At 41.4% G+C, this 27,992-nt stretch overlaps 1 protein-coding gene across 5 annotated transcripts in view; it reads left to right on the top strand.

Annotated features, from left to right (window-relative positions):
- TFDP1 (transcription factor Dp-1) overlaps positions 1 to 27,992 on the top strand; it is a 135,958-nt gene that overhangs the window by 83,087 nt on the left and 24,879 nt on the right. For 3 of the 5 annotated variants that reach the window (XM_032777825.2, XM_075061417.1, XM_075061419.1), the window contains exons 5-10: positions 665 to 786; positions 2,192 to 2,357; positions 2,476 to 2,622; positions 11,791 to 11,859; positions 13,788 to 13,939; positions 16,504 to 16,670. In XM_032777825.2, the coding sequence (XP_032633716.1) occupies positions 665 to 786; positions 2,192 to 2,357; positions 2,476 to 2,622; positions 11,791 to 11,859; positions 13,788 to 13,939; positions 16,504 to 16,670 (823 nt within the window). Of the gene's footprint in view, positions 1 to 664; positions 787 to 2,191; positions 2,358 to 2,475; positions 2,623 to 11,790; positions 11,860 to 13,787; positions 13,940 to 16,503; positions 16,671 to 16,896; positions 18,159 to 27,992 lie in introns of those variants that run through there. The other 2 variants (XM_032777827.2, XM_032777826.2) reach the window with 2 other exon arrangements.

The following is a 27,992-nucleotide window of genomic DNA, read 5'->3' as shown; positions in this document are numbered from 1 at the left end:
ACAGCAGAGGTGAGGGTTACTGCATCATCCAGTTCTACAACTGTAGAGAAAACAGGGTTCCATGTATGCTGCGAAAATTGGCTCTAGTCATGGTAAACCTGATTAATCTGAAGTGGTCTGGAAGAGTGACTTTTACTTTTACCCAAGCCCAAAGCGGTCTATGTTGGTTTTGGTTTTGATGCAGTAGCAGGAAAGAGAGAATCAGAAGAGATGATGTGGCTGTTCTTTGCAGTAGACGCTAATTTTTATGCCTACTTACCAGAGAAGTTAGTGGCTTTACAGTTCCTTTTTGTTTGTTTTCTATTATAAGCTTAGTTTATCCTTTTCTCTTTAAATTTTGCTGACTTTCTAGTGTTAAGCTGTTGAGGCTTCTTTGACTTTTGTGAGATGTGTGCCAAATTTTGATCATAAATCAAGAAAGCAAATGAGATTGATCAAAGGAAGGAAAAATAAAAACTTGTCACCTGAACATACAGTTGTTTAGGCCAATATGTACAAAACCCATGTACAACTGCTAGGGTTTTTTTAGTAGTATGGTGGTATTTTATTTATCTCATAGAGATAGGTGGAAATAAAGAAATGACTCCAGAAAGGTGGGGGAAATGCATCTGAATAATGTGGGAGTCTTCTGACTGTATTCCAAATTATTTTGTTTTAACTGTAGGTTATTGGTACACCTCAGAGACCTTCAGCGCCAAATACTATCCTGGTAGGAAGTCCACATACACCCAGTTCACACTTTGTATCACAGAACCAGACTGCAGACTCTTCGCCTTGGTCTGCTGGGTGAGCAAAATTCTGTTAAGTTACAAGGGTTTAATAGAATTGTTTGGAAATTTTGTCCTAAAGTTTTTTTTTCTTCTTTTTTAATTGATGTGCTCTGTAAGTACGCTGATATGAAGGAGGGGTTCAGCTTAGATTTAATTTAAGAAATCTCTAAGTTTATGTTTAATACCTAGAGTAGAGAGAGAAATAAGAACACCTTTTCATTTCAGTGTAACAAAAGTCACATTTCTGAGGAAATAAATGGACACGTTGTGTTCTGATGTCATATTTACGCTAAGATAGCGGCTCTTAAAAGAACAAGTGAAATCAACTGAGATTTTTCATCCTCTTGTGCTGTCAGATAAAATATAAATGCAATATATTGTTTCAAACCAAACAATCATCATTCTGCTGACAATTTTAAATGAGAAGAATAAGATAGTAGCTCAACTTGAAGAAAGCGTCACTTCCAGATTTACCATAAACGTGCTTTGAGGGTTTACTATGCACAAGATTGTTTTGAAGGACTCATTGATGAATGTGGTTGCTTTAAAGTTTAGTATTTATTGGTGTGTCTGTTGTTTTTTGGCTAGGAAATATTTATATTAGGGGATTATGGAGTTGTATAGTTCCTAAAGTATTTAAGCACCCATATATGCAGAAATTGAAAGCTATTCCATTTGCTGACTTTCATATTTACATTTTATTGTAACAAAATATTTGTCTAGGTTACCCAGACAATTTTTCATTTGAAATGTATGCTGAGAACTTAACTATCATGTTCTTCTAAATGCTTATGCAATAATACTGAAAGTATTGTAGGAAGCAATCTAGCCTAGGTCTGCAGCGTTCATAGTAAAGCTGTATTCCATGACCATTCAAATCCATATTTTGGTTGTTCTGTTATGTTGAATACAATATCAGATTTTGAGTCTAACATACTTGACTATTTTAACTTTCCTAAATGTCAAATTATATATGCTCTAGAAAAATAAATTTTATCTCCTGCAGTTCATGGGGTTTTTAGTTTTAGTCCTTCCTTTTTTTCCCCCAACTTGAAGATGTTAATGTTAATAGGACTGTTTTTTCATTACTGTCCTCCTTTTTAGAAGAAACTTCTTTACCACTAATTTTGACATCTTCTAAATATAATCATCCAAATTCATCTCTGGTATTGAAACTAGCAGAATTACAGCAAGGATTAATTTAGCTCGATGTGTTTCATATTCAAGATAATACAAAGAATTAGTTGTAAATTTAATCAAATCCACAATTCAGGAAAATAACTTTGATCTGTTTTAGGAGTACAGTGCCCTCTTTGCTGATTAAAAATTGTAAAGGTTATATTTCAGAACCATATGTGTTTATCTGGCAAACTAGAAAACTTTGGAATATTGATTGGTTACTTTAAAATGTGTTTTTCTAGGAAGCGCAATAAAAAAGGAGAGAAGAATGGCAAGGGTTTGCGACACTTCTCTATGAAGGTTTGTGAGAAAGTACAGAGAAAAGGAACTACCTCATACAATGAGGTGGCGGATGAGTTGGTTGCAGAGTTTAGTACCACGGATAATCACATTTCACCAAATGAATCAGTAAGTTATGTTGCTAAATGAAACAGTTAAGATACTAGCTGAGTTTACTTATCCACTATAATACGTTTTCAAAGTTTTTGTCACAGGCATGTTTTTGATTAATTCATTATGTCTACAGCAGGCTTATGACCAGAAGAATATTAGACGACGTGTCTACGATGCCTTAAATGTCCTTATGGCTATGAATATTATCTCTAAGGAGAAGAAGGAAATCAAATGGATTGGTCTACCTACTAACTCAGCTCAGGAATGTCAGAATTTAGAGGTATACATGTGGGAAATTCAGTACTTGGTATTTTTGTTTGGATAAATCTAAAAGATTTTTAATGTTATCCAATCCTACCTGAATATGGTCTTCTGAACTAGCAATACAGAATCATTGGGTGTCTGAGTCCTCTTGGACAAGTGTGGCTTGGAGATCGCAATATCAGGATGTTCAATCCACTTTACGTCCCTCCCTCTACACCATCCCCCCTTCCCATCGCTCTTCTGAGACTCTCCTCACAAGCACCTGCTAAGGCAGTATGGTGACTCTCTTCTGACAATAGGAGCTATGGAACCAGTTCCTGTTCAGCACAGAGGGAAGGGGTTCTAGTAAGGTACAGTAACGCCTCACTTAATGTCGTGCAAGTTAACGTTGTTTCATTGGCACGTTGCCGATCAGTTAGAGAACATGCTCATTCAAAGTTGCGTAGTTCTCCCTTGTAGCATTGTTTGGCAGCTGCCTGCTTTGTCCACTGCTTGGAGAAAGAGCAGCCCATTGGAGCTAACTGGTGGGGGCTTCGAACCAGGGCGGTCCGACAACCCTGCGTCAGCTCACCGCTCCCCTGTATTCCCTGTGTGGCAACCGCCAAGCAGGCTATCGGGGTGGATTTGATTTACATCAAATCGATTTAAATCACTAGTCAGGAAGACTCAATTTAATCGTGCATTTCTACATAAAAGTGCATTCTTGTTGGTTGTTATAACCTTAACACATATTCGTCACAACTCAGAGATAGATGTAGATTTCATTTTTAGAAGGTACATGCTATCTATTTTTAAAGTGATTTATTTTGAAAACTTTTCAGATTAGTTTTACAGCTGTATCAGAAAATGAATGATTGTTGAGTTATTTCGTTTATCAAAGGTAATTGAAGCAGATATTTAGAAGTCAATGGGAGGTGATCTCCAGTTCAACAGAGGCTAATCATTAATATTTGGAGGATTTTCTTGCCGTTCTGTATTAGGAAGAAACATCACCAGACAGACATTTTAATTGTTTTATTTAATTAAAACAACGTTATGTATTCTGGATTTTTTTCTTCAACAACCACATAATATTTTAACAAAACACAAATATGAATTTTTGAATTTAGTTAAACATTCACATTTCTAAAAATCAGGTTTGGTTTTGTTAAAATTGTTTAAAATAGTTAAATGAAATATTTTTAAAAAAAAATTTAATCAACTGTCAGCCAGGTCAACATGAGAAACTTAAAATATTGGCTTCTGCAGCTAACTCAGTCATCTTCACCTTCATTTTCCTGTTTGTTCATAATCTGGAGAAGAAAAACAAGCTTTCCTGCTTTTTCACGTCCCAAATGATTTCTCAGTTTGGAATGAATTAGTCCAAAGGAAGAAAATATTCTTTTGGCAGAAGAAGCTACTGCTATTAAAAATGAGATTATCACTTCAACAGTCTCTCTGAATCCACAAGCTTAAGTGACTTCCACCAGTTCACTGGTGTGACTTTCTTTAAAACATCATCGGCAAACATATATTTCTTGAATGGTTCTCCTTTAGCTCTGAAGTTTATTATAGTTGGCATTATGGAGGGATGATTGCTGAATGTCCATGTCATAGCCAGTTCCTCTTCTTCAGCAGTTAAGGTTTGACCCTGGTACCGAGTATTGAGAATATGTACAAGAAAATGAGCTGGAGATGGTGCTTGTCCCATTTGTTTTTTTAATGCTTGTAATTTAATTCTGTCATTGCATATTTTCTCTTTTTAAGATCTCACTCGGTTCCTTCCAAATGTCAACAGCATCAGCAGTAAAATAGCTCTTTCCCTGCATTTTGTTCAAGGCTTCAGGGGACTCAGTGTGTGTCCAACATTTCTCTTAAGCCCAACATTGAGAACTTTGGCTGTGACACAATTTTTTCACAAATTTGTTCACAAATGGTCATTGGGTTAGGCCAGTTCTTGATATAGTGCTCAAAACAGTCCACTACCGAGTTCCATCACGCGTCTTGTAGGATAGTTAGCTTGGTTCTTCTCACTTTTTTCAGAGCAGCTGCTGCAAAGTGGTTGTTATGGAAGTATTTTGCAATTTCAATAACATTAGCCTTTATTTCTTGAACACTGAAGTCTTTGGCTAGGAGATGCATCAAATGAGCACTGCAACAGTATATTATTAGCTTGGGACTCTTCTAAATAATTTCTTCTCATCTTGGATACATTTGCATCATTGTCTGTGATCAAGCTGCATACTGGACATTTGAATTTTTTTCACAGTTTGTTATAGCTTTTACTGCTACTTGTAAGTATTCTACTGTGTGTGCATTTCCTGATGTATCAATTGTTTCTGTAAGGAAAACGTTGCTTTCTTCTGTTGTCACGCAAGCACATAGAATAGGATCATTATGAACATTACTCCACCCATCAAGACTCAGGTTAATTTTACCCGTTAGACCTTTTGCATGCTGCTCTATTTCTCTTTCATACACTTTATCCAGCAATTTCCCTGTGACATCTGCTCTGTTGGGTGGACTGTATCCTGGTCTTAATGACTGGCTGAACCATGTTAATGAAGTGTGGGTTCCCAGTCAGATGGAAAGGTGAGTTTATTGCATAAACAAACCAGGCAATTTTTTCATCAATTACCTCTTTTTGTAATTGGCTTTGTCTTATCACAAACTTATCTATGGTTGTTTCTGGATGATGGGGATTTTTTTTCTTTTTGCTACAGGTGATATAGTGTGGCTATGTGACATACATGATGTGACTGAAACACTATCATTGGCATATTACTCTGAAACTATAGAAAATGATGGTGATCTTGAAGATGGATAGTCTTCAGAATCCTGTATGTTGAGGATGGATTCTCCTAAACAAAATAAGTCAATGCAGTTATTTAATTATTACTCCATATTGCTGCTTTAGTATTACTCAGTGCATTCACCTACACTCAGTACTACTGTATTTTAAAGGTAAAACTGTAAAAGGAAGATCTGCTTATTTCAGCTATTTTTATCACGACTGCATCTAAACTGATAATTGTTACTGTATGGTACTACATTTTTCTCCAACATGGGAATTCAAGAATAGTCCAGAAGGATGACAGGCAATCCTTTAAGAAAGAAGTATGAAATAAAAAAAGTTTACCAACCTGAAGATCCTGCATGTTCAGTCATGTTCCTTTCATCATCTTCAAAGCAACTTTCTCCTGAGAAGGAACGCTTCTCATGATGTTGTTCCATTCGGGTAACCAGGCCTTACATTTCTTTGTTGCACTGTTTGCATTTTGCATGCATGCCTGTCTTACCCACAAGTAGAGGAACTTCATTAAAATATTCCCAAATTGGTTCTCTTTTAGAGCCTGCTGCCATTATAGTTTTTCCCTTCTAGTGAAAGAATAGTATGGTAGATCTCAAATCAATGAAGGCTACACTCAGAAAGACCTCAGGACTTCTGGAATATGCTGCTCAAACAGTTTCAGTTTTGTTTCTACTGCCTGTCCCTCCCTTCTCACGTCTATCTCCAGACTTCTTCTCCTTGTCCAGATCTGTTGTGCCCCCAACAATCTTCTATTCATTGAAATTTTTGAAACTTTGCACGTGTCCTCCTGCCCCATGCTGCTTTACCCTGTGTCCACGGGGAGGGGAGGAGGACACACGCAAGGGCTCAGGACAGTGCATGCGTGTGCGCTCTCTCTCTCACACACGTGCGCGTGTCTCTGTCTCTCTCTGCCATACTGTCTCCCCCTCCTCCATTCCTGCTGCCTTTTAGAGTGTGAGGCTATATTAACAACAGTGTGTTAACCCTTGAGGACTCAGCCGAGTGCTAGTTCCTCATGTAGCAGCGAGGTATTTCCTGGGAAATATCCCACCCTCTGACTCCACCACCTCAACCAAGCTTCTCAATCATTATTGCTGTGTACAGTATTAAATTGTTAAAATTGTGTGTGTGTGTGTGTATTCTTTTGTCTGTCGAAAAAAATTTCCCTGGAACCTAACCCCCACTATTTACATTAATTCTTATGGGGAAATTGGATTCGCTTAACTTTGTTTCACTTAAAGTAGCATTTTTCAGGAATGTAACTACAACATTAAATGAAGAGTTACTGTACTTCCTGGTCCCAAGAAATAATGGAGGGTTGAGACCATCCTAGATCTAAGGATCCTCAACAAATTTTGAAGGTAAAAAAAAATTCCAAGGTTTTTCCGTCCTTGACATCCAAGGTATTTATTTCCATATAGTGTTCTATCCTTCCCATAGTACATTTCTTCATTTTGCCTTAGGCCAAGAATATTTTCTATACAAGGTTTTCCCATTCAGTCTCATCTCTGCTCCCAGAGTGTTCTCAAAAGTTCTGGCAGTGGTCATGCCTATCTGCAGAGAAGCAATAGTAATATTTCCATATCTTGATGATTGTCTGCTGAAGGGTCGATCTTATGATGAGACCTCATTAGCCACTCAGAAGGCCATAGCACTGTTCCTCAAGCTAGGACTTCAGTTAAATATCCAATAGTCTACTTTAACCTGTCTAATTACTATAATTCATAGGGGCATCTGCAGATACAGTAAGTGCCAAAGCCTACCTTCCAACACCCAGGTTTATGACACTATCAAATCTTATTCCCACAATGTAGGTCAGCCTGTGAACATCAGCCAGGAACTGCCTTCAACATTTGGGGCATATCTCAGCATGTACCTTCATAGTAAGCCATGCAAAATTGCATTTTCAATGCCTCCAACAGTGACTCAACCATCTACTTTCCAAACAAACAGTCTGGACGAACAGGTCTCAGTTCCACAATTCATAAAGGACTCCCTTGATTTGTGGAAAGATACTCCCACCCCCCACAATGTCTGTGCAGGATTTTACTTTACCTAGCCACCTCCAACTGTTGTAATAACAGATGCATCTTTTTTGGGACAGGGAGTACACCTAGATACTTGTATTGCTATATACTCATCCCCACAAGACTAACCTACACATTAGCTTGCTGAAACTCAGCAGTCAGAAATGCCTGTCTCCATTTAATGCCATTGATCAGAGTCAGGTGCATTAAGAGCATGACAGACAATGTGGCCTGCATGTTTTATGTTGATGAGCAAAGAGGAGCGAGATCGCCTTCCATTTACTCTGAAGCTATAAGACTATGGCATTGGTACATACTTAGTCTTATTTACGTGTCTGCAGGGTACTTTTCTGGCATTCAGAATATCACAGTAGACTCTCTAAACAGAAGTTTTGCACAGGATTATGAATTGGAGCTAGACCCTTGGATTCTCAATTGCTTATTTTAGATTTGGGTCTTCTGTAGGGAGACCTCTTCATCATTACCATGAACAAGGAGTGCACTCAGTTCTGTTCAAGAGGAGGATTGGGTTGCCACTCCCTGGGGGATGCCTTTCTCCTGCTTTGGACACTGTGACTGTTGTTTGCTTTTCTCCCAGGGCCTCTAATATTGAAAGTAGAGAACAAGACAGAAGAAGGGCCAAGTTCATACTGATAGTCCCAATGTGGCCAAGACAGACATGGCTTCCTTACCTCATGCAGCTGGCAGATCATCAGGCAAATTAGTCTCCAAGTCATTCCCCATCTCCTCTCTCTGGATGCTTGTCGAGTCCTTCATCTGAACCTCTGTGTTCTTTTCCTCAAAGCATAGCTCATCAGTGGCTCATAGGGATAGAATCAACCTGCTCTTTGCAGGTAAAAAGGGTACATTAAACAGCAGGAAGGAGTCTACACGCAATACCAATTTGCAAAAGTGTAATATATTTAGCCATTGGTGTGTTCTGCGACATCTTTCACCTTTCATCTTTGCTATTGGTCTACATTCTAGAACTGAAGAACTTGGGGTTATCTCTGAGCTCTGTTAGAATTCACTTGGCAGCTAGCATGACTTCCTCCATTCTCTGGCAGAAGGTTTCTCAGTGTTGACAATTCTCACCATAATCGGGAGAGCAAAAAGTCGGGGGAAACTCTTCCCTCAAATCAAACATTCTACTCTAGTTTGGGACCTTAGTGCTCAGGTACGTAAGACTTCCCTTTGATTCAGTGGTTCCCTCCCTGTTCACTACTGAACTTATTTATGAAGATGGCCTTGTTGGTAGCCATTATGTCTGCTCAAAGAATTGGAGAGCTAGAAGGTCCCTACAGGCAATCCCTGGCTTTGCTGTATTTGTCAAAGGTAAGTTTTTACTATAGCCACACCCAAAATTCTTAACTAAGTTGTCAGCTGAATTCTATATTAACTAAGTTATTCATATCCCAGTTTTCTTCCCCAAACCATATCTGGCCTGGGGGGATGCTGCATTGCGAAAGAGAGCATTAGTCTTTTACCTGGCCAGAACTATATCATTTAGGAAACTTCCCAGATTGTTTGTATCAATGTGCTAACAGATGTTAGGGATCTACAGATTCCAGACAAAGACTCTCTAGGTGGATATCTGGATGCATCATTTCTTATCAGTATAATGATATTCAACCTCTTCTTAGGACATTAGCCCATTCAGTGAGGTGTGTCTCTACCTTAGTAGTTTTTCTCAGGAATGTTTCCATCATTGAGATATGAAGAGCTGCAGCTTGAACCTCTAACACACTTTTTTCAAAGCACTCTGTAGTAATCTGTAATTCAGCTTTGTATGTTGTATCTGACTCTGCAATATTATTTCAGTATTGGACTTGACTCCAAAGCCCCCTCCTTTTCATGAGGATACTGCTTGGTAGTCACCTGAAGTGGAGAACCCATAGGAATACTGCTCGAAGAAGGAAAGTTACTCACCCTGTACAAAGCTGTAGTTCTCCAAGATAGTGTGTGTCCCCATGAGTGCTCTATCTTTGCTTTGGGGTTTCCTTTATGAGACCTTGCAGTCGAGAAGGAACTGAGTGCAGTTCACCTGCACAGCTCCATATGATCTCAGTGCAAGTCATGAGGCCAAGTAGAGGGCATGTGCAAGCTGAACAGGGATTGCTACTGAAAATGTCCAGTCCAAGATGTAGTCTTCTGAAGAGGAGCACCTATAGTTAGGGCCCTACCAAACTCACAGCCAGGAAAAGTGTGTCACAAACTGTGAAATCTGGTCTCCCCCTGTGAAATCTGGTCTTCTGTGTGTGTTTACCCTATACTGTACAGGTTTCACAGAGGAGACCAGCATTTCTCAGGTTGGGGCTCTGACCAAAAAGGGAGCTGCAGGGGAGTTGAAAGGTTATTCTAGGGAGGTCACAGTATTGCCACCCTCACTTCTGCATTGTCTTCAGTTCTGGGGGTCTGGAGACCCGCGGCTGTTAGCTGGGCACCCAGCTCTGAAGGCAGCGCCCTGCCAGCATCAGCGCAAAAGTAAGGGTGGCAATAGTAAACCATGCCACCCTTACCTCTATGCTACTGTCTTCAGAGTTGGGCAGGTGGAGAGTGGCAGCTGCTGACTGACTGGCCTAGCTCTGTAGGCAGCAGCGCAGAAGTAAGGGTGACAATACCATACCATGCCATCCTTACTTCTGCTCTAATGTTGGCATTGACTCTGCCTTCAGCCGCTGCTCTCTAGCTTCCCAGCTCTGAAGGCAGCGCCGTTGCCAGTAGCAGCACAGAAATAAGGATAGCAGTACCGCAACCTTCCCTACAATAACCGTGTGACCTCCCACAACTCCTTTATGGGTCTAGACCCCTACAATTACACCACCATGAAATTTCAGATTTAAGTAACTGAAATAATTAAATTTATGATTTTTAAAATCTGATGACCATGAAATTGACCAAAATAGAATGTGAATTTGATAGGGCACTACCTATAGGGATACACATCTCAAACTACTGTTATTGCACAGGGTGAGTAACCTCTCTCTTCGTATATAACTTCTTCTGACATAGAAGAACGTGAAAGTCCTCCTATTTGTTCTTGGGGTGATTTATAAGTTGCCTCCTGCAAAACCTATAAAATGTATAGGAACAGAAGATTTTCAATTTGTCTGTATTGAAATCTGTCTGGAAAGAGAGTTTACGTTAAGACTTCCTATGTGGATGCTCATCATAATTGGTACTACAGTTAATATTGTAGCAGCCAAAATTAGCAAAAGTTATTGCTGTACTTCTTTCTGTGCAAATTAAGACTCAATCTGAATTTAAAACGTTCAAGTTCTCAGAGATTTGATTCTTACATAAAAAAAATGATTTCAGTTCCTTTTTAATTGGAGAAAAAGTCTGTATTCTGGTTGTTTTGTAATGTGGAAATGGGTAAATAAATTTGTTTCACTTCCAAACAAAACACAAAATTACCTCTAGACTGAGCCTAACCATGGAAGAATTCAGCCCAGGAGAGTAGCTTTTCCAGGAGTTTTTGAATATTTGGAAATAGGGATTATAATGTGAGTTCTGTTGTAATTTTAGTTATAACTGAATTTACCCAGGTACCTTTTATAATAAATGTGGGGTTTTTATAAACTTTTATAAACTGTGCACTGCCTAATGCACAAACAATACTATCCTGTATCAGTGGAAAAATGTATATCTTCACTCTTGAAATAAATGTTTCCAAAACAGGCCAAGTATTATACATGGATATGAGTTTTTCTGCAAATTTTACCCTAAACCCCATTTTCTAAAGCATCTTGCTCATTTAGGCCCTCATCCCCATCAATGGGTTTGTGGCTTGTAAGTGCCTACATTCCTTTTGAAGGTGAGATTTAGGCTTCTGAATCAGTTAGGCCTTGCAATGCTAAGTTCAGCCATTCCTGAATGCCTTTAAAAATCTGGGCCTTAAGCTAAATCGTCTTGACTGCTAGGCACTTTTGAAATTATCTGTAGTGTATATACTCACTGGAGGTTCAGTTGTTTTGACACCTGTGGTTTCATAACACATAATTTGCTGTAATAAGTAAGGTCTTCGGCTTGAAATAATCTTGCGAATAGTTTTAGTTTAATTGTGTTGGTATGGAAATATCTGAATTAAACTACCAAATCACACCACATTTGAGATTTTACTTTCATTAGCTTAGATAGTAAATTCCATACATTTTTGAGCCTTTTTGTGTGTGATTTAATATAATGCCAACTCTCTAGTTTTCCAGTTGATATAAAAACTGTTGTTTTTTGAGACCATGCACTAAAAAGCAGTATAAAAAATTTTTAAAATTCAGTGGATGGCATTTTAATGCCAAATGTTTGCATCATAAAATACATTTGAATATGAAATACAGTTAAAATAAAACCCCTCTTCTTTCTGAAGGTGGAGAGACAGAGAAGACTTGAAAGAATAAAGCAAAAACAGTCTCAACTACAAGAACTTATTCTACAGGTACAGTCAAGGTACTCTTGTCTGTAGGGCAAGGTAACTTGTATTTGTATACCAGTTTTTCTTACACATATTAAAAACAAAAGATCTAGCAGGAGATTAAAGAATACACACACAATGTGAATTTAGCACTGTAGCCAAGACTGTTGTGCTGTAGGAGAAGTTGACAAGAACCCAGTGTTCCATGTTAAATTCCGGCAGCTTCAAGTGCATTTAAACTAAGGTTTTGTTGACAATGACACTATAACCTGTACTTTTATTCCTTGAATTTTGACATTCAATTCAGATCTCAGATTTGAAATGTTTCTTTATTTTACAGCTGTTCGCAGATGTGTATATTTTATTTTTAATGAGTACTGACATTTTATTTTCTGTGATTCGTGACCTGAGAATACAACCACGCCACCAAATTTGCCGAATATATTACATTAAAAAATTTAAGTTTTGAGTCCTCATATTTGGAAAAATAACTTTCAGTATGTGAACCTGTTCCATGTTGAAACACTAGCTCTAAAAGATGTGAGATACATCCCTGTTCATCTCAGTGGGGTAACTCTGAAATGTAATTAGGTGAATTTAAAAGCCAAATTTAAATTCGTTCATTGCTGATCACTTTAGCAGAAAGATCTGCTAATGTTCTTCTTCGAGTAGTGTTCCTATGGGTGCTCCACCACATGTGCAGGCCTAGTGGACGCTGCTACCGAAGTTTTCCAATCAGCTGCACAGGGGCACAAGCACACCTACAGTGGAGCAGCCATAGGGACATGCATCTCAAAGAAACATCATTACTTCACAAGGTGAATAACTACTACTTCTATTTACTGTTGTAGGTGGCAGGAAGGAGAAGTTAGTATGGAGTCTGGTGTGTCAGGAATTGAGAGTTCAAACTAATTTTTCTTGAAGTTTTATCACCACGCCTCCTACATTGTCAGAAGCCACAACTGCCCCTCAGTAGTGATTAAAACCTCCAGTTTTCCCCAAACTTTTACGCATTTTTCAGTGCATAATTCTGTGACACCTTTACAAATTAAAATCTGAGGGCATTCTGAACGTGGTTTGTCTTTGTGTGCACTTCAGTTGAAAATATTGTTAGTAGGCATGATCAGGTTTGTAGTGTAGACATAACTTTAGGCTAAAGGTTAAGAAAGAAAACTGACCATATTGCCACAAATGCTGGTGCGGGCTGGTTGGAAAATGGCAGCTTTCTGTGGAAAATTTAGTTTAGTCGAAAATCTAATTTTCTGTTGGAAGATTTTCAGCCAGCCCTAGTGTTGGGTTATGGCAAAGTTTCTCAAATTCATTGCACCGCAACCCCCTTCTAACAACAAAAGTGACTACATGACCCCAGGAGGGGAGATAGAAGCCTGAGCCTGCCAAAGCCCCACCATCCCGGGCAGGTGGACCAAAGCCAAAACCTGAGCCCTGTCACTCAGAGCTGAAGCCCTTTGGCTTCGGTCCCAGGCATTGGGGCTCAAGCTTTGGCCCTAGGCCCCAACAAGTCTAATGCCAGCCCTGGCAACCCCATTACAATGGGGCCATAACACACTTTGTGGTCCTGACCTACAGTTTGAGATCTGCTGGGTTATGGTATCCTTGACTTGTGTTCAATGTTTAGTAACATTAGAGAAGTGGAGGAACATTTACGTGATAAATGTCTGCTTCTTAAGTTTAAAAATATTTTCATTAAAGTAAACTGGTTAATTCCAAATGTATTTTTGTATTTTGTATATTTCAGTAATTTACAAGTTGGGGAAAAGTTGACAGTATCAAGTTGATAGAACTTCAGTATTTCTTTTAAATACTGAGATTCCTAGTTCTGCTTTAGTTTCTTCAGAGACACCACAAATATATACATTTTTAATAAGAGAATAACAAAGAAGGAATAATTGTTGAATATGTGTAGTTTTGTAAGCCACTATTACTTTTTGCAGCAAATTGCCTTCAAGAACCTCGTTCAACGAAATCGTCAAACAGAACAACAGGCAAATCGACCACCGCCTTCCAATTCTGTCATACATCTGCCATTTATCATTGTGAACACCAGCAAGAAGACCGTGATCGACTGTAGTATTTCAAATGACAAGTAGGTTGTTCATGAATTTTTTAAATACCTCATCAGAAGCAGGAAGCCTGCTAAACAATCAGTGGGGCCACTGGACTATCGGAACACTCACAGAAGACAAGGTTGTTGCGGAGACACTAAGTGAATTCTTTGCATCAGTCTTCACTGCAGAGGATGTGAGGGAGATTCCCATACCTGAGCCAGTCTTTTTAGGTGACAGCTCTGAGGAACTGTCCCAGATTGAGGTGTCAGTAGAGGAGGTTTTGGAACAAATTGATACATTAAAGAGTAATAAGTCTCAAGGATCAGATGGTATTCACTCAAGAGTTCTGAAGGAACTCGGATATGAAATTGCAGAACTACTACCTGTGGTATGTAACTTATCATTAAAATCAGCTTCTGTACCAGATAACTGGAGGATAGCTAATGTGATACCAATTTTTAGAAAAGGCACCAGAGGTGAATCTGGCATTTGCGGTATAGTAAGCCTAACTTCAGTACCAGGCAAATTGGTTGAAACTATGGTAAAGAATATAATTATCAGATACACAGATGAACATAATTTGCTGGGGAAGAGTCAACACAGCTTTTATAAAGGGAAATCATGCCTCACCAATGTATTAGAATTCTTTGAGGAGGTTAACAAACATGTGGACAAGGGTTATCCAGAGGGAATAGTGTACTTAGGCTTTCAGAAAGCCTGTGATAAGGTCCCTCACCGAAGGCTCTTAAGGAAACTTAGCAGTCATAGGATATGGTCATCTTGTGGACCAGTAGCTGGTTAAAAGACAGGAAACAAAGGGTAGAAATAAATGGTCAGTTTTCATGGTGCAGAGAGGAGCTGTACTGGGACTAGTGCTGTTCAACATATTCATAAATGATCTGGAAAAAAGGGTAAACATTGTGGTGGCAGAGTTTGCAGATGATAAAAAAATTACTCAAGGTAGCTAAGTCCAAACCAGACGACAAGGAGTTACAAAGGGATCTCACAAAATAGTGACTGGACAACAAAGTGGCAGATGAAATGCAGTATTGATAAATACAAAGTAATGCATAGTGGAAAACACAATCCCAACTGTACATACAAAATGATGGGGTTGAAATTAGTTGTTACCACACAAGAAAGAGATCTTGGAGTCCTTATGGATCTCTGAAAACATCAGCTCGGTCTGAAGTGGCAGTCAAAAAAGCGAACAATGTTAGGAACCATTAGAAAAGAGAGAGAAAATAAGACAGTAAATATAACTCCTCTATAAAAATCTGTGCTATGCCCACATCTAGAATACTGTGTGCAGATCTTGTTCCCCCCATCTCAAATAAGATATATTAGAAACTGGAAATGTACAAAAATAATTAGGGGTATGGAACAGCTTCCATATGAAGAGAGATTAAAAAGGCTGGGACTATTCAACCTGGGAAAGAGACTAATGAGGGGAGATGATAAAGGTCCATACATGCATAAATGGTGTGGAGAAAGTGAATGAGGAAGTGTTATTTGCCCCTTCACATAATGCAAGAACCAGAGTTCCTGATGCAATTAATAGGCAGGAGGTGTAAAACAAACAAATGGAAGTACTTCTTCATATAACACAGCCAACCTGTGGAACTTGTTGCCAGGGGATGTTTAAAAGGCTAAAACTATAACTAGATTAAAAAAAGAATTAGATAAATTCATGTATGATAGGTAAGACTACGTTTTAGTCATGAGTATTTTTAATAAGTCATGGATAGGTCATGGGCAATAAACATGGGCAACATCCCTCAGCTCCTAGATGGAGATGCAGCCAGACACCTCTGTGCGCTGCCTCTGCCCCAAGCACCAGTTTCTGTTGGTCAGGAACCATGGCCAGTGGGAGCTGCAGGGGCGGTGCTTGCAGGAAGAGGCAGCACACAAAGCCCCCGGCTGAGCCTCCACCTAGGAGCTGAAGGATGTCGCCGCTGCCAGGAAGTACCCCCCAAGTAAGTGCTGCCCAGAGCCCTCTCCCATGCCCCAGCTATGAGTCCGCCCCACACCCAAACTCCTGCTGCTGCTGTGGGAGGGGAGTGCAGTGGCCCGAGACTGTCCCAGCAGTGGCCAGTGCAAAAGTCCCAGAGGTTCCAGAAAGTCATCTCCATGATAAACTCGCAACTTTAATCATAGGTCCATCAATGGCTATTAGGGAAGATGATATGGGGTGCAAACCCATTCTCTGGGTGTCCATAAACCTCTCATTTTCAGATGCTGGGAGTGGATGACAGGGGTTGGATCACTTGATGATTGCCCTGTTCTGTTTATTCCCTTTGAAGCATCTGGCATTGTCCATTGTTGAAAAATGGGATACTGAGCTAGATGGACCATTGGTCTGATCCAGTATGGTCATTCGTGTGTTCTTATGGGTCTGCAGCTAAATCTGTTAATTTGTCTCTTATATAGTTAACAGAGGTATGAATTTTGAGACATTGGAATTGCTCACTAGAACAAAATATGAAGGCTACATATGTTGTAATGGCCATGTTTTCATTTTCTTGAAGTACCACACTCTGTTGGAAATGTTTTGGAAAAATTAGTGCAAGTAATTCAAGCTGATTGAATTTCTCGCCTCCAGGTTTGAATATCTATTTAATTTTGACAATACTTTTGAAATTCATGATGACATAGAAGTACTAAAGAGAATGGGAATGGCTTGTGGGCTAGAATCTGGAAGCTGTTCAGCAGAGGACCTAAAAATTGCAAGGAGTTTGGTTCCTAAAGCTCTGGAACCATATGTGACAGGTTAGTTACTCAAATAAGATACTTCTGCTGTTTTTTCTCTTTGAAATAGGACTTGAGGAAAAACTGGTTGAACTAGAACTCTGACTTGACCCATCTATAATATGTTTAGTTGTCTAACTTTTCATTAGCCAACAGTGTAGATATTTAACTTGTTCTTAAATGTGTATGTTTGTTGTAGTAGGATGTAAATGGTAAGAACAAGACTGAATTTTTTTCCTTTTTCAAGTGGTTGTCCTTATGTGTACTACACTTCAGGATGCACATGCGCCCAGGTCTGAAGATTTTTCTCTAGCAGGGTCTGTCTGGTCATCGTGTGTGCCCTCACTCTCCTGTGCGTCACTCGAGAAGAAAAAGGGAGCTGCCGGACTGCCGCTGTCTTAGTTCTTTCTTTCATTGATGGTTGTGGATAGAGCTTCACAGTTTGTGCCAACTTCTTCAGCTTCTCTTCGTAAATAGTTAAAAAAAATTTTAGTGACAGCTCTGATATATAGGTACAGTTAAGATCAGCTTTCTGTTTAAAGTCTATTTATTCTAGGGGTTATAAAAGCCATAGTTAATGAGATTGCCTTGAAATTTGTTATGCTTCATAAATGTAGGGGTACAGTCAGTGACTGAAATTTGGGGTCACCTGACCAGTGGGTTCCAGAGATATAGCATTAAGGAAAAAAAACAGCTTGTTTAAAAATTGACAGATTCTAAAAATTGAGATTGAACCAGGGCTCAGATCATTGCACCAGGTACTCAGATGCTCAAAGATTACCCCAACAGAATGCGTGGTACTCACCATCCTTTTGGGGGAAGTCAAATTAAAATGTTACTTGAAAAAGGTTGCTTCTCCAGTTAGATATGCTAAGGCTCACATGCCTAATGGTTTATGCTGAACAAATACAGAGAGAGGGGCTATCTGGAAAACTACTTCTACACAGAATCACAGAAATGTATGAGTGGAAGGGATCTCAATAGGTCATCTAGTCCAGTCCCCTGCACTGAGGCAAGACTATGAATTATCTAGACCAGTGATGGGCAACCTGGGGCCCATCAGGGTAATCCGCTGAAAGGCCACCAAACTGTTTGTTTACATTTGCATGGCCGCCTGCAACTCCCAGTGGCTGCAGTTCGCGGTTCCTGACCAATGAGAGCTGTGGGAAGCGGCTTGGGCCGCAGGTTGCCCATCACTGGTCTAGACCGACCCTGACAAGTGTTTTTCTAACCTGTTCTTAAAAATCTTCAGTTAGGGAGATCATGGAATCTCCATAGGTAATTTATTCCAGTGTTTAACTACCCTTACCATTAAGAAGTTTTTTGTAATGTCTAACCTAAATCTCCCTTGCTGCAATTTGAGCCCATTACCTCTGGTCCTGTGCTCAGAGTATAAGGAGAACAATTTATTACCCTCATCTTTATAACAACCTATTACCTACTTGAAGACTTATGTCACCACTCAGTCTTCTCGTTTCCAGGCTAAACAAACCTTTTTTTCTTTTCCCCCCCATCAATCTTTCCTCATAGGTCTCATTTGCTAAATCTTTAATCATTTTTTTTTATTATTTTTTTTTTTTTGCTCTACTTTCAGCTTCTTCCAGTTTGTCTACATCTTTTCTGAAGTGTGGTGCCCAGAACTGGACACAATACTCCAGTCGAGACCTTATCAGTGCTGAGTAGAGTAAAATAATTACTACTTTTATTTTGCTTCCAAGACTCCTGCTAATACAGCCTAGGATGTTTACTTTTTTAGGAACAGTATTATATTGCTGACTCATTTAGTTTGTGATCCACAATAAACCCCAGATCCTTTTCTGCAGTACTCCTTCACAGGCAGTCATTTCCCATTTTGTATTTGTGCAGTTAATTATTCCTTCATATGTGTAGTACCTGGCATTTGTCCTTACTGAATTTCATCTTATTTGTTTCAGACCATTTCTCCAGTTTGTCCAGATCATTTTGAATTCTAATCCTGTCCTCCAACCCCTCCCAGCTTGGTATCATCGCCAAACTTATAAGTGTACTCTCTATGGTAGTATTCAAATCATTTATAAAAATTTTGAATTGAACAGACCCAGGACAGATCCCTGTGGGACAACAGTGAATATGCCTTCCAGCTTGACTGATAACTACTCTGAGTACAGTTTCCATCCAGCTCTGCACCCATCTTATGGTAGGTTTGTCTAGGCTGTATTTCCCTAGTTTGCTTATGAGAACGTCATGTGAGACTGTATCAGAAGCCTTACTAAAGTAGAGAGATGTCCCATATACTGCTTCCCCCCGCCCCATCCACAAGGCTTGTTACCCTGTCAAAGAAGGATGTTAGATTGGTTTGACATGATTTTTCTTGACAAATCCATATTTACTATTTCTTCTCATCGTATTATCTTATAGGTGCTTATAAATTGATTGCTTGTTTTCTTCATTATCTTTCTGGGTACCGAAGTTAAGCTGTTCAGTCTGTAGTTCCATGGGTTGTCCTTATTTCCCTTTTATAGATAGGTATTATATTTGCCCCTTTTCAGTTCTCTGGAATCTCTCTTGTCCTCCACCAGTTCTCAAAGATAATCACTAGCAGCTTAGAGATCTTTTTCCAACCATCCCTTAAGTACTCTAGGATGTATTTCATCAGGCCCTGCTGACTTGAAGACATCTAACTTGTCTAAGTAATTCTTTACTTGTTCTTTCTGTGACAGACCCAGGCCAGTGGGGTGCAGGAGTCTGGTAGAGGGCAAATATACTGGTCACTGGGTGAGTAGTTTTCTGTTCCCTGAGTGACCAGAGCAGGGTCTGCACTAGAGTAGTCAGGAACTTGCTAGAACCAATTAAGGCAGACAGGCTAATTAGAACACCTGCAGCCAATCAAGGCAGGCTAATCAGGGCACCTGGGTTTTAAAAGGAGCTCTCTCCAGTCAGATGGGGAGGAGCCAGAGGAGAGGAAGTGCGTGTGAGGAGCTGGGAGCAAGAGACACAAGGAGCTGAGACTGAGAGGCTGTGCTGCTAGAGGACTAAGGAGCACAAGCGTTATCAGACACCAGGAGGAAGGTCCTATGGTGAGGATAAAGAAGGTGTTTCGAGGAGCCCTTGGGGAAGTAGCCCAGGGAGGTGTAGCTGTCACACAGCTGTTACAAGAGGCACAATAGACAGCTGCAAATCCATAGGGCCCTGGGCTGGAACCGGAGTAGAGGGCGGGCCCGGGTTCCCCCCCAAACCTCCCAACTCCTGATCAGACACAGGAGGAGTTGATCCAGACTGTGGGGGAGATCACTGAGGTGAGCAAATCTGCCAATAAGCACAGGACCCACCAACGTAGAGGAGGAACTTTGTCACTTTTCTTATTTTAACCTCAGATCCTACCCGATTTACATTGATGATCATTATGGTAGTCATCCAGTCACTGCTTACCTTTTTGTTGAAAACTGAAACCAAAAAAGCATTATTTTTTTTTTTCAGCCATTACTGTGTTCTTCTGTGGCTGTCTTTGCCTCCTCATAGAGTAATGGGCCTTGGTATTCCTCTTCTAATGTATTTGTAAAATGTTTTCTTGTTACCCTTTGTCCGTAGCAGCTAATTTAATCTCATTTTGTGCTACATGCTTAGCTGTCTTTTTTTATATTCATCTGTAATAATTTGACCTATTTTCTAGTTTTTTGTATGACTCTTTTGAGTTTCAGGTTATTGAAGATCTCCTGGTTTAAGCTAAAATTGTCTTTTACTATACTTCATCTTTCCTACATGCTGAGATAGTTTGCTCTTGTTCCCTTAATGATGTCTCTGTAAAAAAAAAAAAACAAAAACAACCTGCTAATTCTCCTCAACTGTTTTTTTCCCATTAGACTTGCTTCCAACAGGATCTTACCTACCAATTCTGAGTTTGCTAAAATCTGCTTTCTTGAAGTCTGTTGTTTTTATTCTGCTGTTTTCCCTTGTACCATTTCTTTGAATCATGAACTCATCATTTCTTGATCACTTTCACCGAAGCTACCTTCCACCTTCAAATCTGCAATCAGTTACTCCCTATTTGTCAGAATCAGATCTATGACTGCCTCTCCTTTGGTTGCTTTCTGCACCTTCTATAATAAAAAGTTATCTCTAGTGTATTCCAGGAACACGTCAGATAATCTGTGTCCTGTTGTGTTGTTTTCCCAACAGGGTGTGAGTAGTTGAAGTCCCCTGTCATCATCAAGTCCTGTGCTTTGGATGATTTTGTTAGTTATTTAAAAGGGCTTATACATCTCTTTTTTTTTTTGGTTAGGTGGTCTGCAGTGGATTCCTGCTAGGACATCACTCTTGTTTTTTACCCGTTTTATCCTTACCAGAGACTTTCAACAGGTTTGCCTCCCACTTCTATCTTGACCTCAGTGCAAGTGTATACATTTTTTATATACAAAACAACACCTCCTTTTTTTCCCATGCTTGTCTTTACTGAACAAGCTGTACCCTTCTATACCAATTTTCCAGTTATGTGAATTATCCCATCAAATCTCTGATGCTAATTATGTTGTAACTGATTATTCACTTAATATTTCTAGTTCTTCCTGCTTATTTCCCCTCACATCATAAGATTTAGGTGGCTCCAAGGGTATGATGATGATATTGAATCTGAACATTGTGTCAGGCACTGAGAGTTCAAATCCAACTCAGGGCAGACATTTGAAATTTAAAAAGCCCCAGGCATACTGCTCCAATCTTTTTGTCAAAGGGGGGATTTTGTTTTGGGGAAATGAAATCTCAGTACAGCAGAATATTTGAAGGCAATGAAGTTATTTTTTAAAAACAAAATAAACTACAATGAGCAAATGCTTGCTGAGGGAGGGGAGGGTAACAGTGGAAAAGTAGGTGGGAATAGGAGGAGAAGAGGGATTGGGGGGTCAGGTGATGAGGAGGGGACAGGGGAGGGGAGTGGTAGGACATTGATAATGGGGGGTGAGTGAAGTGCCTGTTAGCCCCGCAGTCCCCTCCCAGGTGTGTACCACAATCTGGGAGCCCCCAGGCCATCTACAGGAGTGTTATGACTCCCCCTTCCCCTTTCCTGCCCTTTTATGTGAGCCAGGTTTTAGAAGGGGCTCACCTATTGGGGTGTGGGTCTGAGCCCTTCTTCCTCCCGCTATCTGAGCTGAAATCTGAGGTTCCTGGTCCCTGGGAATGTCTCAGTCCTGTTCCCTGCCCCACTGTGTGTGCCAGGCTCTGGGTGGGCCCTGACATGTATTGTGACCCCCCCCTCCCGCTCCATGTGAGCCAGGTTCCAAGGGGGCATGCCTTTCTAGTAGCTTCTAAGCCCGTCCCCCACATATGAGCCAGAATCTGGGAAAGCCCTTCCCCTCTGGGTGGTGAGCTGACAATAGGCATGTTTGGAGCAGGCACCAAAAACGCACTGCTGAGATTGGTGTGAAGTGCTGAGAATGGGTATGCTTGACACGTATCAGAAACTCTCCAGCTCTGGGTAGCAGGGAAACAGAACTCCCATGCCACATGAATATGCCAGTTCACAGGTGTCAGAGTTGTATCAGGTGTGTTCTCTTTCATCTGAGAACATCTCATTAAGTTGAATAGGCTACTTAAACATCTCTCTGAGCCCTTTATGCTAATGATGAATGTATAGAGACCCTCCCATTCTCCCTCTAATTTTATAATGGAAGGCAGCTCTGCTCTACCTAAGGCCTTGTCTACACTGCCATTTTACAGCACTGCAACTTTCTCGCTTGGGGTGTGAAAAAGCACCCCACTGAGTACTGCAAGTTTCAGCACTGTAGAGTGGTAGTGTAGATAGTACACCAGTGCTGGGAGTCACTACCCTCACGGGTGTGGTTTTTTTTACAGCACTGGGAGAGCTCTCTCCCAGCACTGGTGCTGCAACTACATAGCCACGTTAAAGTGCTGCCACGGCAGCGCTTTAAAGTTGCTAGTGAAGACACACCATAAGATAGAGAAGTCCTTCCTGTTAAGAGTGACTGTTTTTAGAGCACTAAAATATATGTGCAAACATGACAGGTCTTAAATTGCTCATGCTTCATGAGCATAGGTGCTGACTTCCCTTCTTTCCTGTGGGTGCTCGAGCCCCCCCACCCCCATTCCAACCTCTTCCCCAAAGTCCCTGCCCCAACTCTGTCCCCTCCCTGCCTCTATTCCAATTCCTTCTCCAAATCCCAACTCCGCCTTTTCCTTGCCTCCTCCCCTGAGCGCGCCACATTTCTGCTCCTCCCTCTCCTGGACCATGCTAATGCTGCCAAACAACTGTTTGGTGGTGGCTGGGAGGTAGGCGGAGGGGCGGGGACACGGCGTGCTCAGGAGTGGAGGAGGTGGGGTGGGAATGAGGGGAGTTTGGCTGCCGGTGGGTGCAGAGCACCCACTAATTTTTCCCCATGGGAGCTTCAGCCCCAGAGTATCCACGGAGTCAGTGCTTATGCTCATGGGAGTTTAGGAGAGTAGAGTTAGTGATCCAAATGTGGGGTCATTGGAGGAAGCTGTTCCTAAGATATAGCCCCAATCCCTAGCATTCCATTAAGCTCACAGATTTTAGCAACTTTGAAGTTTGAAACCCACTGTAGGCAGAGGTCTGGGCATGAACTGTTAAGATTTTATTTTGGAGAAATGTAATCTGAGTGTACAGAAGAGTATTCAGAAGACTCAAACTATTTTTAAAAAAAATAAATTATACTTCTTTGAGGTGTGTCCCTGTGGGTGCTCCACTTTGGGTGTCTTGGCACCCTGCACTTGTAATCTTAGATTTGTAGTAGCAGTGTCCTGGTAGTCCGCACATGCTCGGCAGCCATCTCCAAGTGGCTACTTGGTGTGTGGAGCCAACCATCCCACAGTTTCATCTTTACTGCCTTTAGCTTGTCGGAGCAACAGCAGCTCCTCTCTGACTTCAGATAGCTTAATATTTTCTGTTTTTCCTAATAGCAATAGCCTATCCATTTTGTTCTTTATAGACCCTATGTTTTATATTTACTCAGATTTTTCTCAAAAAAATTAATTGTTTTTACCCTTCCCTCACCCTGCTGTGCCAGCAGTTCCTGTCTTGAAAAACAACAAGAGAAAAATAACGGGCTTATCCTGTTTCACTCTCCAAAACAAGTACTCTCTCAGGCATGCCCAGCTTTCCTGGCTTTAAATTATGCCTGACCTGCAGACTTTCTATACCTATTTCTGATGGCCACGCACGGTATGTCCTTTGCCTTAGTGAGACACACATTGCTCAGAAGTGTCCACATTGCAAGAAATTAACTGCTTGGACAAAGAAGACCAGGGATCTTCAGCGGAAACTCCTGATTATGGAGAAATCCCTCAAGCCAGCCTCCAAGCCTGAGTTCAGGATACCTCCTGGCCAACGGTGGCCAGTGGCAGAGTCTCACCGGGTTCTACCTCTAAAACTGCTTCTAGTGAGCCTGCTCCCAAAAAGTCTAATAAAAAACAGTTTTACTCTTCCCCCCAACAAGATTCGCCAAAAAGAAAGCGATCTTCCAGTGGAAAGTCTGCACAGTACCGAGTGTATCAGACCACGAGGCATCAGGAATGTCCAGTACCAAGATTTCCCGATGAGCTATGGACCCAGTGCAGGCAAGGTATGCACACTAAAGCAAAACCTCCCAGCTCAGCACCAATGGAGCTGAAGCTAACCTCGTCACTGAGTAGTGCAGTGGCACCACCTGCTGCACCTGCACCACACAGCAAAGATCGGCGCTGATGGCTCATGCTCTAATTCGTAGTCAGAGCACACTGCTGACACCAGGAACTCCTCTATTTAGTACTGATGGTACCTCAGCGAGGCCGGGACCAATCACAATGACAATTCTCTGTGGCTCAGCACCTCCCCTCTCCAGTAATGAGGAGGAAGAGGATGAGGGAGGCATATACACCTCTTGCCACTCCTCCCTGAAACTGGGACTCTCTCATCACCAGCCACCTGCGGAACTGTGTAGCTGGCAGACTCAACACTGACTACCGCCTCCTATTTCTCTTCCACCAAATTGGCCTTACTGGGACCCATGGGATATTTATAGGGCCCAAAACCTCAGGCCTTCAACCCACCAAGATCCAGAACAACACAGTCACCTTCGCCAATGGACCCAGCACCCTCTGAGGCACAGTATTAAGAGGCTGAAGAGCCTCAGGATGCACCTGAAGGTGATACACTGCCACCCACACATTTTGTCTTCATCACTGGATGAAACAATAACGCCCCCACTCCCCATGGTGAGAGATTATTTTCCAGGATCTCTTTAAAAGGGTAGCCGAATCCCTAGATATTTCATTATCAGAACTACCAGAAACCCAACATAGTCACAGACATACTTCAGGCGTCCTCAACAGCAAAAATATGGCAGCATTAATAGGCAGCTCTAATGGACTCTGCAAAAACAATCTGGCAGACACCTACCAGCGCAATAGCCCCTCCCTCTTGCAGGACAAAAAATATTATGTGCCAGGTAAAGGGGCTGAGTTTCTATTTACCTACCCCACACCAAATTCACTTGTAGTAGAGATGGTCAATCAAAGGGGAAAACAACATCAGTCCAAAAGCACCCCTTAGGATAAGGAGAGGAAAAGACTGGACCTTTTCAGGCAGAAAGCCTATTCTTCTGCTATGTTACAATTCCACATAGCAAACTGCTGGCCAAAAACACACACAACCTCTTTTCTAAAATGTCAACCTTTATTGAGCATCTACCAGATGACAAGCAAACATTTCTGAAGGGCCTATCATTGCCAGGACAGCTCTCCAGTCCTCCCTCGGCTCTGTAGACAAGACAGCACGATCTATCTCAATATCTGTAGTCATGTGCCGGGCATCCTGGCTCCACTTCTCGGGGTTCCTAAGGGACGTTCAATCCACTGTCGAGGGACCTGCCCTTTGAGGGCCAAAAATTGTTTGTAGAAAGCAACAACGTGTCCTTATACACTTTAAAAGCCTCCTGAGCCACCTTGAAAATTCTGGGCATCTATGTACCTACAAACAAAAAGAAACAAGACAGGTTTTACAACCAAAGATTCCGGCTGCCCGATACTTCTTGCCTCAAAGACACTACGATCAAGGTGAAAGCAGAGACAGACAAGATGCTGGCTGGCAGAATCAAGATCAATCTTCCACGTCTCACTCATCCACCTCCAGACAATCATTTTGAAGGTGTGATTGAGGGCATGAGACCTCTTTTACTTTGGGAACTAGATGCGGTTTCCAAACCATTCAGAGACCTCCTGTCACCCTATTACGCAGCCTGGAACAACATCACTATGGACAAATGGGTGCTGGAAATCATCCAGAAGGCTTACTCCATCTCCTTTATTTCTATTCCACCTATCCACCCCACTTCCCCGTCCCTCTTCAAGGACCCCTCACCTCTTACAGCAGGAAGTAAACCATCCTGTTCAATTAGGTGCCATCGAACTTGTACCAGCTCAACACATGGGGAAAGGGTTTTACTCCCATTACTTTCTTACTTAGAATAAGATTGGCAGGTGGAAACCTATGCTGGACTTATGAAAGCTCAACAAATTCCTGAGAACAGAATATTTCAGAATGGTGACTATCTACAATAATTCTGGCCCTCTGCCTTTAAGATGCTTATTTTCACATTCCCTAGAGTGAATCTCAGGAATCTTCTGTGTGTCAGGTGAATGGTAATCAGCATTTCCAATACAGAGTGTTAACCTTCAACCTGTTAACCGCCCCAAGGGTCTTTTCCAAAGTTCTAGCTGTCGTTGCAGTTCACCTTCGCAGACACTGATTTTTTCCATACATAGACAACTTTTCTACAAGCAACAGCGCAACAGACAGCACTGAACGCCACTCACACCACGATAACCTGGTTACAAATAAATCATCAGATATCCACAATGGTTCTTGCCCAACAATTAGAATTTATAGGCGCTCACCTGAGCTGTCTTGCAGCAATAGCGAGGTTACCCCAACGCCGTTTCCTCACCTTAATCCATCTAATCGCGACAGTGATGAACAGTCCACAAATATCCTCCAGAACATGCTTACAACTCTTGGAGCACATGGCTGCAGCAACGTTTGTTTTAAAATATGACCGGCTTCACATGAGAGGCCTAGAAGCCTGGCTTCAAACTGTCTTATATACCACACAGACATTCTCTCAACTCACTGGTCATGACTCCCTGCAGGGCAAAGGACTCTCTCACATGGTGGGCACAACCAGAGAGCATTTGTTAAGGTGTCCCCTTTCAACAGAAAGATCTAACCATAACGATCACGACAGATACTTCCATTGTGGGTTGGCGGGCACACTTATGCGACAATACCATCCAGGTTTGCTGGTCCCCAGCAGAGTCCAATCTCGACATCAATATACTGGAGCTAAGGACAGTCCGAAATGCACGTCAGCATTTTTTCTTCCCTTGATTCAGAACAAAGCCATCAAGATTGTCACAGACAATACAGCATGCAAGTTCTATATAAACTGCCAAGGGGGAGCTCAGTCATACCCCCTCTGTACAGAGACTATACATCTCTGAAACTGGTGCATCACCAATAACATAGACATTTTGGCATCCTGTGTACCAAGATGTCAGAATACAACAGCGGACCAATTAAGCAGGGACTTCTCTCCAACATATGAGTGGGTGATAGATACTGGAACCCTAACAACCATATTCCAGCTATAGGGGTTCCCCACTATAGACCTATTTGCAACAGTTCAAAATACCAAATGTCCACAGTACTGCTCCCAAGCCGGGCTGGGAGACCACTCCCTGGGAGACGCTCTCCTTGTAAAGTGGGAAGTCCCACTGTTGTATGCATTCCCTCTGATCCCACTACTGGGTCAGGTCATTCACAAGATCAAACAGGAAAAATCCAGGGTCACTTACATTGCACCCACATGGCCCAGGCAAACATGATTCCTATACCTGAGACAGATGGCAGTGGAACCACTCCAAATTCTTCCTTTAGTACCTCACCTGCTGACATAGGATGCTGGACTGTGTCTGCTATTCTCACCTTGCAGTCGTTCGTCTCAGGGCCTGCTACTATGTGGCTAATGGGGGCTGAGAAGGACTGTTCCAAGGAAGTGAAAGACATACTATTGAACAGCCATGGACTGAGCACAAGAAAGACATATACATAAGTGGAAACGATTCTGCACTTGGTGTCAGGACAAACAAATTGTTCCACAGTTGTCCCCATTACCCAGAATCCTTGACTACATATTAACACTTAAGAAATTGGGTCTATCCACCAGCTCACTCAGAATGCATCTCTCTGCTGTCATCTCCTTTCATGACAAAGTGGACAGAATCACTATCTTCACTCATCCCTTGACCCCCTCTGTGGAATCTCAGATTTGTGCTGTACAGTCTCGTGGGCAAATTGTTTGA

The sequence above is a fragment of the Chelonoidis abingdonii genome, chromosome 1, assembly GCF_003597395.2.
Source record: "Chelonoidis abingdonii isolate Lonesome George chromosome 1, CheloAbing_2.0, whole genome shotgun sequence".
Taxonomy (NCBI): domain Eukaryota; kingdom Metazoa; phylum Chordata; order Testudines; family Testudinidae; genus Chelonoidis; species Chelonoidis abingdonii.
The sequence above is the reverse complement of the archived record's forward strand: the minus strand, read 5'-3'. Positions and strand labels throughout refer to the sequence as shown.